This window comes from Littorina saxatilis, linkage group LG10, assembly GCF_037325665.1.
Source record: "Littorina saxatilis isolate snail1 linkage group LG10, US_GU_Lsax_2.0, whole genome shotgun sequence".
Taxonomy (NCBI): domain Eukaryota; kingdom Metazoa; phylum Mollusca; class Gastropoda; order Littorinimorpha; family Littorinidae; genus Littorina; species Littorina saxatilis.
The window spans coordinates 36,560,847-36,572,972 of NC_090254.1; the positions used below are offsets into that span (position 1 = coordinate 36,560,847).

At 42.2% G+C, this 12,126-nt stretch overlaps 3 protein-coding genes across 3 annotated transcripts in view; 2 read left to right on the forward strand and 1 right to left on the reverse strand.

The window, feature by feature from the left end:
- The window catches only part of LOC138978699 (uncharacterized), a 35,073-nt gene extending 31,552 nt beyond the window's left edge, over window positions 1-3,521 (forward strand). Inside the window, exon 10 of the mRNA XM_070351493.1 lies at window positions 3,404-3,521. Within this exon, the coding sequence (XP_070207594.1) occupies window positions 3,404-3,406 (3 nt within the window). The 3' untranslated portion in view covers window positions 3,407-3,521. The remainder of the gene's footprint in view (window positions 1-3,403) is intronic.
- On the reverse strand, window positions 65-4,638 carry LOC138978706 (sigma non-opioid intracellular receptor 1-like). The gene is made up of 4 exons (XM_070351501.1): window positions 4,497-4,638; window positions 3,429-3,638; window positions 2,771-2,863; window positions 65-1,857 (listed from the first exon to the last, which is right to left on the reverse strand). Exons 1-4 carry the CDS (start codon window positions 4,636-4,638, stop codon window positions 1,613-1,615), a joined length of 690 nt encoding a protein of 229 aa, XP_070207602.1. The 3' UTR covers window positions 65-1,612.
- A 23-nt stretch (window positions 4,639-4,661) lies between these two features.
- The window catches only part of LOC138978702 (integrator complex subunit 11-like), a 38,951-nt gene continuing 31,486 nt past the window's right edge, over window positions 4,662-12,126 (forward strand). Inside the window, exons 1-6 of the mRNA XM_070351496.1 lie at window positions 4,662-4,768; window positions 5,202-5,213; window positions 7,052-7,137; window positions 8,508-8,581; window positions 10,592-10,703; window positions 11,103-11,219. Of these exons, the coding sequence (XP_070207597.1) occupies window positions 4,741-4,768; window positions 5,202-5,213; window positions 7,052-7,137; window positions 8,508-8,581; window positions 10,592-10,703; window positions 11,103-11,219 (429 nt within the window). The 5' untranslated portion in view covers window positions 4,662-4,740. The remainder of the gene's footprint in view (window positions 4,769-5,201; window positions 5,214-7,051; window positions 7,138-8,507; window positions 8,582-10,591; window positions 10,704-11,102; window positions 11,220-12,126) is intronic.

Below are 12,126 nucleotides of genomic sequence, written 5' to 3' on the forward strand. Positions count from 1 at the left end.
ACACAAAAATCGAAAACAAACACACACACACACACACATTTTCTTTTCATTTAACCACAAGCGATGAAAAATATTGAGTTTATTTTTTTCACAGACTACACAACCGACTTTTTCAAATTCTTCACCGCAGCAAATATTCACTTTTTTTGTCACAAGTAAATAATCAAACAAACAAAGGATTTTCAGGCATATACACACAATTCTCCAGACAGTTAACTCACTAGTAGAATAAAATAAAAAGCACAGCGAATCGAATATGAAATGACAGAATTCAAATATCAACACTCACAAATAAAAAATAAATACAAATGGAATGCAGCGTTAAACATTGTTGCCCTGAAACCTGCCCCATCATTACATAACAACTATGAAACATCATTAATTCATTTATACGAATATATATTCTAGAAAAAGAGAAGTAAAATTAATTTAAAAAAAGACACCACACACACACACATACAAACACATACAAACACATATTATTGTGTCAATAACCAATTTGGTTCCGACAATAAAATATATTCTATTCTATTCTATTCTATTCTATATATACAGTTGGAAGTTTGTTGATAGAAGAAATCAACTGCTGATAGAAATACAAGCAGCCTTAGCAAAACTTCATCTCTTCAAATGCACAACTACCTATACACCCAGGTGAACCCCCTCCCCAATCCACACTCACCCCCTCTATACACCCACACACACTTCCTTACTACCCTATCATATCCTAAAGCCTTTCCTGAACTGGGCGAAGTCGACTACGCGAAGTATGCTTGGTGAAGCTGGTCGCATGAAGCTTTAGCAGTGAGTTTTCTGTAAAAAGACTTTGCGAAGACTTCGCGAAGTCGACTTCGGGCTCAATTAAGGACAGGCTTATAAAGACAGACAAACACAACAGCACACAACAAGCAAACTTCAATGCTGACAGTTACACCGTAACAATAACAACGAATCGTTTAGATACTGTCTTAGTTCCGCCAAAGCTTTGGTGTCCACACGCACATACGCACACCAGCCGACACTTTTCATACACACCTATACCCTTTTATTTTTTATTTATTAGTGAGTATTTCTATGCACATACCCTCCCAGAGGGGAGGCTCATGGCGTTTACAATATGCCGTGTGAGATGGAATTTTTTACACAATATATCACGCATTCACATCGGCCAGTAAATCTCAAGCGTGTTAGGCGAGTATATACTTTTCACGGCCTATTATTCCAAGTCACACGGGTATTTGGTGGACATTTTTTTTTATATATGTCTATACAATTTTGCCAGGAAAGACCCTTTTGTCAATCGTGGGATCTTTAACGTGCACACCCCAATGTAGTGTACACGGGACCTCCATTTTTCGTCTCATCCGAAAGACTAGCACTTGAACCCACCACCTAGGTTAGGAATGGGGGGAGAAAATAGCGGCCCGACCCAGGGTCGAACACGCAACCTCTCGATTCCAAGCGCAAGTGCGTTACCACTCGGCCACCCAGACCCTCATTGTACCTCAACCCTACCTACTTCAAACACACAGACACATTACCATACTACCCTAGTTTCCTAAAGACAGACAAAACACAACAGCACACAACAAGTAAATGTCAATGCTAACGACTACAAAGACTCTTTTAGATACTGTCTTAGTTCCGCCAAATAATAACCACTCTCCAGCAGCAAAGCTTTGGTGTAGACGTTCAGAATGTAAATGAGAGTGAGAAAGTCGGTGGTGCTGAAGAACGTGTCGGCCAGCGCAAATCCCAGAGTTGACGGAATGAAACCCCGGCCGTACTCAACCATCCACGTCTCATGTTTCCAGGACACCGCTGTCGCCTCGCCCCATGCATGGAACACTGTGTCACCTGAAAGCAAAAAAACTCCTTTGTCTAAACTCCCTTGATCAGTGTGTCCTACATGTACTAGCTATCTAGTTCTCAGACCTGTTCACCCCCGAATAGTTTGGAGTAGTGGCCAACGCCAAAAGTAGTACAGTGGAACCCTCCATTTACGACCTCTAAAAATCTGAGAAAATCAGGTCTTAACAAGGAAGGGGGTTTAAAAGGGTGCACATTTACACAGGTTATGTATGGGTAGAGTGACCGGCACGGTTGGCCTAGTGGTAAGGCGTCCACCCCGTGATCGGGAGGTCGTGGGTTCGAACCCCGGCCGGGTCATACCTAAGACTTTAACATTGGCAATCTAGTGGCTGCTCCGCCTGGCGTCTGGCATTATGGGGTTAGTGCTAGGACTGGTTGGTCCGGTGTCAGAATAATGTGACTGGGTGAGACATGAAGCCTGTGCTGTGACTTCTGTCTTGTGTGTGGCACACGTTATATGTCAAAGCAGCACCGCCCTGATATGGCCCTTCGTGGTTGGCTGGGCGTTAAGCAAAAAAAACAAAAAAACCCACATGGGTAGAGTGTCTGGGAACACGAGGTCTTAAAAGGGAGGGAATCTTAAACTGGGGCGTCTTTCTTTATTTGGTGTTTAACGTCATTTTCAACCACGAAGGTTATATCGCGACGGGGAAAGGGGGGGAGATGGGATAGAGCCACTTGACAATTGTTTCTTGTTCACAAAAGCACTAATCAAAAATTTGCTCCAGGGGCTTGCAACGTAGTACAATGTATTACCTTTCTGAGAGAATGCAAGAGATTGCTAATATTACTTGCTGTCCTAGTGTTTGTACAGTACTCAGATGTTCCATTACACACACACACGTATGCACGCACGCACACACACACACACACACACACACACATATATAATACATACCAGGTCCATAGGTTATTCTCTCCAAAGCTCCTTCCTTCCACTGATGAAAGGTACCAATCAGGATGGTGTCTGATATATTTGCCCAGTAGCGACCTGTAGAATTATTGAAAAACAGGTAATCTTTGCCGCCTGAGCTGGACATGCCATTAACAATAACATTTAAGTATAACATGCTTGACACTCTAGTCAGCATTAAATAGACGATTTTCGGAAATAACTCTTGTCAGGTATGGGTTCTGAAAGAGTGATCGTACCCTTTCATTTGCGCAGACAAACAACACATTTGCAGGCCAAACACATTTGCGTGAAGGCGTGTCTCACACATGTGTACAGGTGGAAGCTTCTTCTTCTTCTTCTGCGTTCGACAGGTGGAAGCACATGGCAATGTTTGTCTGCGCAAATGCAAGGTTACTCACTCTTTCACATCTTAAAAAGGAGGGAGTCTAAAATTATTCTAAAAATGGAGATACATTTACAGAGGTTATGAACAGAAAATCTAAAAAGCAAGGTCTTCAAATGGGGGCAGTCTTCAAATGGGGGCAGTCTTCAAATGGGGGAAGTCTTCAAATGGGGGCAGTCTGTCTTCAAATGGGGGCAATCTTCAAATGGGGGTATATTCTACTGTACTGACAGTGACAATCGATGAAGCAAGACTTGCCTGAGTGACCAGTGGTGTCCATGGCAGTCCCGAAAAACAGGACGTACTCGGTCAACGAAGCGTGAAGCAGACACATGGCCCCCATCCAGCCACCTGCGTTCATGAAGATCCATTGGATGTCCTGCTCCGGCAAGATGTGACCCGGGTACTTCCTCCGGAACTCCTCTAGAACCTTGTTGTAAGCCGTGGGGATGTCCTGATTGGACTCCACTGAAACGTGCATGAAGTTAAACATTTGTTAAAGAATGATTTTTTGTTTGTGTGTGTGGAGCATTTGAAAATTAACACCCTTTAATTGTCATTCTATGTGAAGCCAAGAGACTGTTATGCTGATATGCTACTATTTGTTAAAAGGAACATATTAATTTTGTGTTTAAATGGAAAATATATAATTGAACGTACCCTCTCCCATGAAACATACAGCTAGAGTACGTAGCCCTATATATCCAGGTTTGCCAATTGCTTCGTTTCCGGCCGATTTATGTGGAGCACGTGATGCGCACAAAAAATATTGGCGGTCTAGAAGTGTCGTCTGCGCAATGATCGCGGCAGCTTTCTTGACCGCCAAGCCAAGGACGACCACGCACGTTGTGAGACGTCATTCGTTAGACCTCAATACATGTATACATGTCTGGTTTTTATACACTTTTCCAAACACTACAGATGCTCAGAATATTTCGGTTCTACATGATGAGTAGAATCAAGAATTTCTCATACTAAAAATTATTTGATGATGACCCAATAGATGTTTTTAAATAAAGCAATCAAGTTTGACATGCCTTTGATTGTATTTTGATCAATTGATGTATGAAAAAATGCAACTTCTCACTCACTCACACACACACACAGTGACACACACACACACACACACACACACACACACACACACACACACACACACACACACACTGTGGCACACACACACAAACACATTTACCAAAAGCTGATGGCGCGTACAGAAAGACTAACTAAGCAACTGGGAGCAACAATCATGTCACACCACCATGGGGTGATAAATCGTATCCACACGCCACCAATTTTTGACACTTACTTTATATACAACCTTACCGACATATTTTCTCGCGATGGCAGCCACGTCTTCTTCAGAGAATAGGTAGGATTTCTTCAGCATCCAGTAGTGGATGCAGAAGCAGAAGAACGACACTACAATCACGCTCTTTGCGGTGAACCGGAGTGCTGACCACACCATGTTTTAGCAGAACACTTTTCAAAAGAATTGGCAGTGGCTCCCCTTGGAAAACTTGTGTCTGAGAGTAGTTTCCCTTGCAGTCAATGGCGGCTTCCTGTGAAAATGTCTGACATACGAGTAACACCACTAGGTAAGCTTGTGAGCCGAAATTTAGCACATGTATTGCAGTTTGGGAATGAAAACTACGTTTAAAACACATTTGTGTACGTTATCTACTGTGAGACTTTCGCTGTTTTTGTTGCATTTGAAAAATCACGACGAGTTTCAGAGAGCTAGAACTAGAACAGTAAAAGGTAGAAGGTCTTCTTTCACTGAAATTTGGTTACTTCCACTCCAGTTCCAGTGCTCTCTCTGTCTCTGTCTCTCTCTCTGTCTCTGTCTCTCTCTCTCTCACTCTTCCTCTCTCTCACAACCATTCTCCCCCATTCTCCCTCTTTCCCTCTTTCAAAACACATGCACACACCCCCCCCCCCCCCCCCCCCCCTCATCCCTTCCTGAGTCTAGCAGCTTGCAATTTTATACTTGTCAGCTTGCTTTTTAATGCTATGTTTGGTTTGTTTCAGGTGCTGGCCAGGGTATGTTTTCATCACATTTTCTTCTCAAAGCAAACGTTCACCACATACTGGTTGTTAATGTAATCGATGTGCCAAGAACATTATTGCACATGGTTGTTTTGAAATCTAAAAGTTGTCTGATCATTCACTTGAAACAAGATGTAAAGTGCATATATTTCATATATATAACAGATATTAGACTTGAATGAGGAAGAAAAATATGCCAATTGCGCCGATATGGTTTAAAATGAAATGTGGATACATTCTTGTCCAGATTGTTGCAGCTATTTAAATTTTGATGTTTATTGGTGAGGACCCGCGAGACGGGCGCAATGTCCTTGTGGATAAGATACCGAGCTCCCAAGCGGAAGGTCGTGAGTTTGAATCTCGGCCGCGCCTGGTGGGTTAAGGGTGGAGATTTTTCAGATCTCCTCGGTCAACTAATGCGCAGACCTGTAGTGCCTTGGTGTGTACATGCAAACGCAAGACCAATTGCGCATGAAAAAGATCCTGTAAACCATGACAGAGTTCGGTGGGTTTTAGAAAAACACAAAAATACCAAGCATGCATCCCTCAAAAGCAGCGTATGGCTGCCTAAATGGCGGGGTAAAAACGGTCATACACGTAAAACCCATGGGAGTTTCGGCCGAAACGGACACAGGGCAACTTTATGTGCAGACTCAGAGACGGTATCCATGTCCCACCCCTGTGTCACCATAGTGGCACGTTAAACTCATAAAGACCTCGGTCATTCTGCCACAAGTTCAGATGGCTGCAGATACCACCTAAGGCCTAAAAAAAAAATAGGTGTGGTTACGGTAACCCGACCTACCCTATTTTTAGGGGCCGATCCTATAACTTTTTATTACATTTGTCACAAAAAAACAAAAAAAAAAAAAAAAACGAGTCGGAGTGCAAAAAACGCAATGAAAGCAAAAGCGCCCGTGTCGCACACTTATTTCCCTGTCAAGTACCGTACTTTCCGGGTCATAAGGCGCGACTTTTTTCCTCGAGTTCGACTCCTGCGTCTTGTAACGAAGCGCCTAATCCGTGTATGAAATACGAAAAAAATCAAAGAGACCGCTTGAGTACCAGTCAAACAACTTGTGATAATGCATGTTTCAGATACTAGGTACTGCCCTGCCTTTGATCTGGCAGCACACACAGATTTCCACTCTGTTAAACTCGGTCACTGACCGGTCACTGACCCCGATGCAGGAAGTGTTTCCTCTCTCAGATATGACAGGGGAACCACCTCTCATGGCAAAAACTGGGTCATTGACCCCTGGGAAGAAGGTCGTGTCTTTTAACAAGGCCACCCAGCTATCACAATGCCTTTGGTCACTGACCGGTCACTGACCCCGATGCAGGAAGTGTTTCCTCTCTCAGATATGACAGGGGAACCACCTCTCATGGCAAAAAATGTGTACACATTAGAAAAAAAAGTTAAAAAAAAAAAAAAAAGTGATTGCCTACCTACCTACCCTATTTTTTTTGGCTATGTTACCGTAACCACACCTATTATTTTTTTTGGCCTAAACATGCATACACTTGTGTATCTCATCTAAAGTTTGGGTAAAACCTAGGAACATGCCCCTAATCACGTGACAACGGAGAGTCTCTGAAGTGCCATATCTCAGAAACTATTGAAGATAAAGCCTTCAAATTTTGCGTGGAAGTTTATTTCAATAATTACTATACAATATTTTAATTAGTGTATATATATAATGACATTGTTTTGAGTTATGTCAGTTAATTGTCACTACATTTTTCAATTCTGCTTGGTACCGCCTACCTAATGGCTTTGCTGAGTGTGTGAGGGCGTAAAACTTGAATTTCTCTCTCTCTGTGTTGACAAGATGTGGGCAGGAGCTGCATCCTGGTCAGCATGGGTGGCCGCAACATTATGCTGGACTGTGGCATGCACATGGGCTTCAACGACGAGGTGAGCGGGCAATTTTCAGTTTCTTTAATTGTTGTTAATGACTATTCTAAATTAGTTACTAAATTCAGTACGGCGGAACCCCCCAATTTAAGACTTCCTCCCTTTTAAGACCCTCTTTTCTCAGACTTTCTGTTTATAGCCTTTGTAAATTTACCCACACTTTAAGACTCCCTTCTTTTTAAGACTTTCTCAGATTTTTTGAGGTCTTAAACGGGGGGGGTTCCACTGTAAAAACTACAAGTGGTCAGAATTATTTTACTCTCATGTGCAAATGCGTGCACAAAGGATGATACATTTACACACTTCATGGCAAAATATAAGTGTTCATTTAATTTTTTGAGTCACTTGAGAAAAAGTGACTCTATGTAATCGGTCAGTGTTAGTCTGTCCGGCCGTCCGTAGACACCACCTTAACGTTGGACTTTTCTCGGAAACTATCAAAGCGATCGGGCTCATATTTTGTTTAGTCGTGACCTCCAATGACCTCTACACTTTAACGATGGTTTCGTTGACCTTTGACCTTTTTCAAGGTCACAGGTCAGCGTCAAAGGAAAAATTAGACATTTTATATCTTTGACAAAGTTCATCGGATGTGATTGAAACTTTGTAGGATTATTCTTTACATCAAAGTATTTACATCTGTAGCCTTTTACGAACGTTATCAGAAAAACAAGGGAGATAACTAGCCTTTTCTGTTCGGCAACACACAACTTAACGTTGGGCTTTTCTCGGAAACTATAAAAGTGACCGGGCTCAAATTTTATGTGAACGTGACTCATTGTGTTGTGAATAGCAATTTCTTCCTGTCCATCTGATGCCTCATATAATATTCAGAACTGCGAAAGTGACTCGATCGAGCGTTTGCTCTTCTTGTTTTATTTAAACATACATGCAAAGGGAATATTTACGTATCTACCCCATGCTTCCTGTATAGCCTGGCTCCTGTAATGGTAATACAGTGGAACCCTTTTTTAAGACCCCCCCCCCCCCCATTTAAGACCTCATTTTCTCAGATTTTGGAAGGTCTTAAAAGGTAGGTTCCACTGTATTTGTGTATTTACCCCATGCCTCCTGTATAGTCTGGCTCCTGTAATGGTAATAGTGCATGCTATTGCTAAGCATGAGGTCACCAGCGACTGCCACTTTCATTCTGACACTTCCCACAATGCAGCATGATTATTTCTCTGGTTTTGCATTTTCCCATTCAACTGTAATTGATAAACAGCATAACATTCAAGACAGAAGGTACTGGCTTAAATTTGGAAAACAAATGTAATTGTCTTGGGGCAAAGTGGTTAGAAATAGAAGTCATGCACTTTGTTTTTGCATCGTTTGTTATGTGTGATGGTATGTCTTATTTCCATTCTCAGCGGCGGTTTCCAGACTTTTCATACATCACCAGAGACGGGACACTAACAGAGCACCTGGACTGTGTGATCATCAGGTGATTCATTGTGTATTCTATTGCTTAATAAGTTCTAGATACCTTCTTTTTTAGAACATATTGTATTAAATGGGATCATTCAGCATTGTAAAACCAATTACACATTAACATGGTCATGGTTCCATTTGAAACTTCGAGGTCGTCATCGTGGATTGACGCCCGACCAAAGCTAATTGAAGCCCGACGGAGGGCTTCAATTAGACTTTGGGAGGGCGTCAATCCACGATGAAGACCGAGAAGTTTCAAATGGAAGCATGTTAATGATATTGTAATTCAATCTGACGACGATCTCTTTCCTGCTTTCATGTGATGGTAAACAGACAGAATTGGTTCTGTTCTGTTCACACACTGCTTTCAGTCCACCTACCTGCAAGGGTCAAGTCCCAAGAAATATGTCTCTGTATTCCTATCTTATCACTCTGCTCCTGTTTTGTTTTCTTTCACATACATTTTCCCTTCTCTTTTTACGGGTTTCTGGACAGCAAACTCTAAAACAAATTCTTTTCATCACAAAAGCGATCTTTGGAATTGAGTGACGTAGTCCGGAAGAATTCATGCATCAACTTACGTCACGTATTCGACGTCATCACTTCGCATACCTTATGGTCTCGGTATTTCGTTGGCCTTCATATTTCCTACTTGTAAAATGACCCTCAAAGCTAACCGAGACTAGTTGAGGTTGTATCAATGCGCCTCGCCAGCAGGTTGTTAATGGCTTTTTTAGCAAGTGGTTATCAACAATTAATGACCGGTAATTTTTAATGAGTTGGGGCATTCTGACCAATCACAGGATCTGTTTCATTAAAACGCAAACTTGATTGAATTACAATATAAGTTGTTAGAAAATATGGCTATTAGCTTACCTTTATTTTTGACTAAGGAGAATGATCCTCGATTTACCCAAAGAATTCTCAGTGTTGTTGGTAGGTTGTAAACCATTGTATTGCATGCATGGTCCTAGTGTAGTTGTACCTGCAATGAAAGAGCACACCTGGGAGTAGATCAAAATGTCCCTGGATTGCAGGTGGTCTGTTGTGACAGGTACATTTTAGCTAAAATAAGTGGCAACAAAGGTACAACAGAAAGTGTCCTTTAAAGGGAGGTGTCCACTTGTCTGAGGTACCACTGGGGCTCGGTAGCTCAGTTGGTAGAGCACTGGACTTGTGATTTGTGGGCCACAGGTTTTAATCGGGGCTGGGACTGACACGGGTCAACTTTATGTGCAGAATCAAAGACAGTTACCATACCGTACTTTCCGGGTCATAAGGCGCGACTTTTTTCCTCGAGTTCGACCCCTGCGTCTTGTATAACGAAGCGCCTAATCCGTGTATGAATTACGAAAAAAATCAAAGAGACCGCCTGAGTACCAGTCAAACAACTTGTGATAATGCATGTTTCAGCTTCTAGGTACTGCCCTGGCCAAGTTTCCTCGAGCTCTCAAGCCACCCAGCTATCACAATGGACCTGCCTTTGATCTCGCCGCACACACAGAGCACACATATTTCCACTCTGTTAAACTCGGTCACTGACCGGTCACTGACCCCGGTGCAGGAAGTGTTTCCTCTCTCAGATATGACAGGGGAACCACCTCTCATGGCAAAAACTGGGTCATTTCCACTCTGTATTCTTCCTTTGATGTGCGGCTTATTTTCATTCTTCGACCGTTTGTTACCGGTATACTTTTTCAATTTTGGTGCGCCCTATCGGCCCCCTGCGCCCAATGGGTGACTGGATTACAATTTTTGTTAAAAAGAAGGGGGTGCGCCTTATGCGCTGTTGCGCCTTGTCACCCGGAAAGTACGGTATATCCCACCGCTGTGGCACGTAAAAGACCTCGGTCATTCTGCCATAAGTGCAGGAGGCTGATTACACCTTAACAACACACCTGGGTAGTGCGACTCAGTAGCTGCTAGCTTTCCACTGGGAGGAAGCAACCCGAATTTCCCAGCAATGGCACAATTAATAAAGTAATAATGAAATAAATAAAAATATTGCGTGCTATTTTTTCAGCCACTTTCACCTTGATCACTGTGGAGCACTGCCCTACATGACGGAGATGATTGGTTACAACGGACCCCTCTACATGACTCACCCTACCAAAGCTATCTGTCCCATTCTGCTGGTGAGTTTACTGCATTTATTTCCTTCTTTGGCTTTTTTTGACAGCCAAATATTTACGCTGTTCCCTGGAGCAAAGTGCACTGTTATCTGGAGGGACTCTAACATTATTTGACCAAAAAGTGCATTTGAGTATAATTCCGTGCCCCCCCCCCCCCCCCCCCCCCCCCCGACCTAAAAAAATCAGGCCTTAAGAGGAGGAAACCAAAATGAAGAGTTAAATTTACAGCTGTTTTTGTGTGTGTGTGTGTGTATGTGAACTTTTTTTTTTTTTTTTTAATGTTATTTATTATACATTTATTTGTTGTATGTTCTTTTTAAAAAAAATTTCTCTCTTTAACTTAGCTATGTTGTTTGTTATTTTGTTCGTATTATGATCACTGTGCTTCCCTTTGCTTTTCAGGAGGATTTCCGAAAGATCGCAGTGGAGCGTAAAGGGGAGACAAACTTCTTCACCTCGGAGATGATCAAATCCTGCATGAAGAAAGCCACAGCTGTCAACCTCCATCAGACAATACAGGTCGGTACCCACAAACAGGTACAGTGGAACCCCTCTTGATGAACCCGGAAACAAATCTTTAAAAAAAATTGATCTTAATAGTAATCAATCAATCAATCAATATGAGGCTTATATCGCGCGTATTCCGTGGGTACAGTTCTAAGCGCAGGGGTTTATTTTTTTATTTTTTGAGTCACTTGAGAAAAAGTGACTCTATGTAATCGGTCAGTGTTAGTCTGTCCGGCCGGCCGTCCGGCCGGCCGTCCGTAGACACCACCTTAACGTTGGACTTTTCTCGGAAACTATCAAAGCGATCGGGCTCATATTTTGTTTAGTCGTGACCTCCAATGACCTCTACACTTTAACGATGGTTTCGTTGACCTTTGACCTTTTTCAAGGTCACAGGTCAGCGTCAAAGGAAAAATTAGACATTTTATATCTTTGACAAAGTTCATCGGATGTGATTGAAACTTTGTAGGATTATTCTTTACATCAAAGTATTTACATCTGTAGCCTTTTACGAACGTTATCAGAAAAACAAGGGAGATAACTAGCCTTTTCTGTTCGGCAACACACAACTTAACGTTGGGCTTTTCTCGGAAACTATAAAAGTGACCGGGCTCAAATTTTATGTGAACGTGACTCATTGTGTTGTGAATAGCAATTTCTTCCTGTCCATCTGATGCCTCATATAATATTCAGAACTGCGAAAGTGACTCGATCGAGCGTTTGCTCTTCTTGTTTATATTTTTATTTTACGCAATTTATATCGCGCACATATTCAAGGCGCAGGGATTTATTTATGCCGTGTGAGATGGAATTTTTTTACACAATACATCACGCATTCACATCGGCCAACAGATCGCAGCCATTTTGGCGCATATCCTACTTTTCACGGCCTATTATTCCAAGTCACACGGGTATTTTG

Bases quoted from the DNA above. Each gene is read 5' to 3' on its own strand.
- LOC138978706 (XM_070351501.1), bottom strand. From the start codon at position 4,638: ATGGTGTGGTCAGCACTCCGGTTCACCGCAAAGAGCGTGATTGTAGTG. The intron at 3,639-4,496 runs GTAAGGTTGTAT...TGCACGTTTCAG, and splicing joins CATCGCGAGAAAATATGTCG to TGGAGTCCAATCAGGACATC. The intron at 1,858-2,770 runs GTATGTATTATA...TTTTGCTTTCAG, and splicing joins GAGAATAACCTATGGACCTG to GTGACACAGTGTTCCATGCA.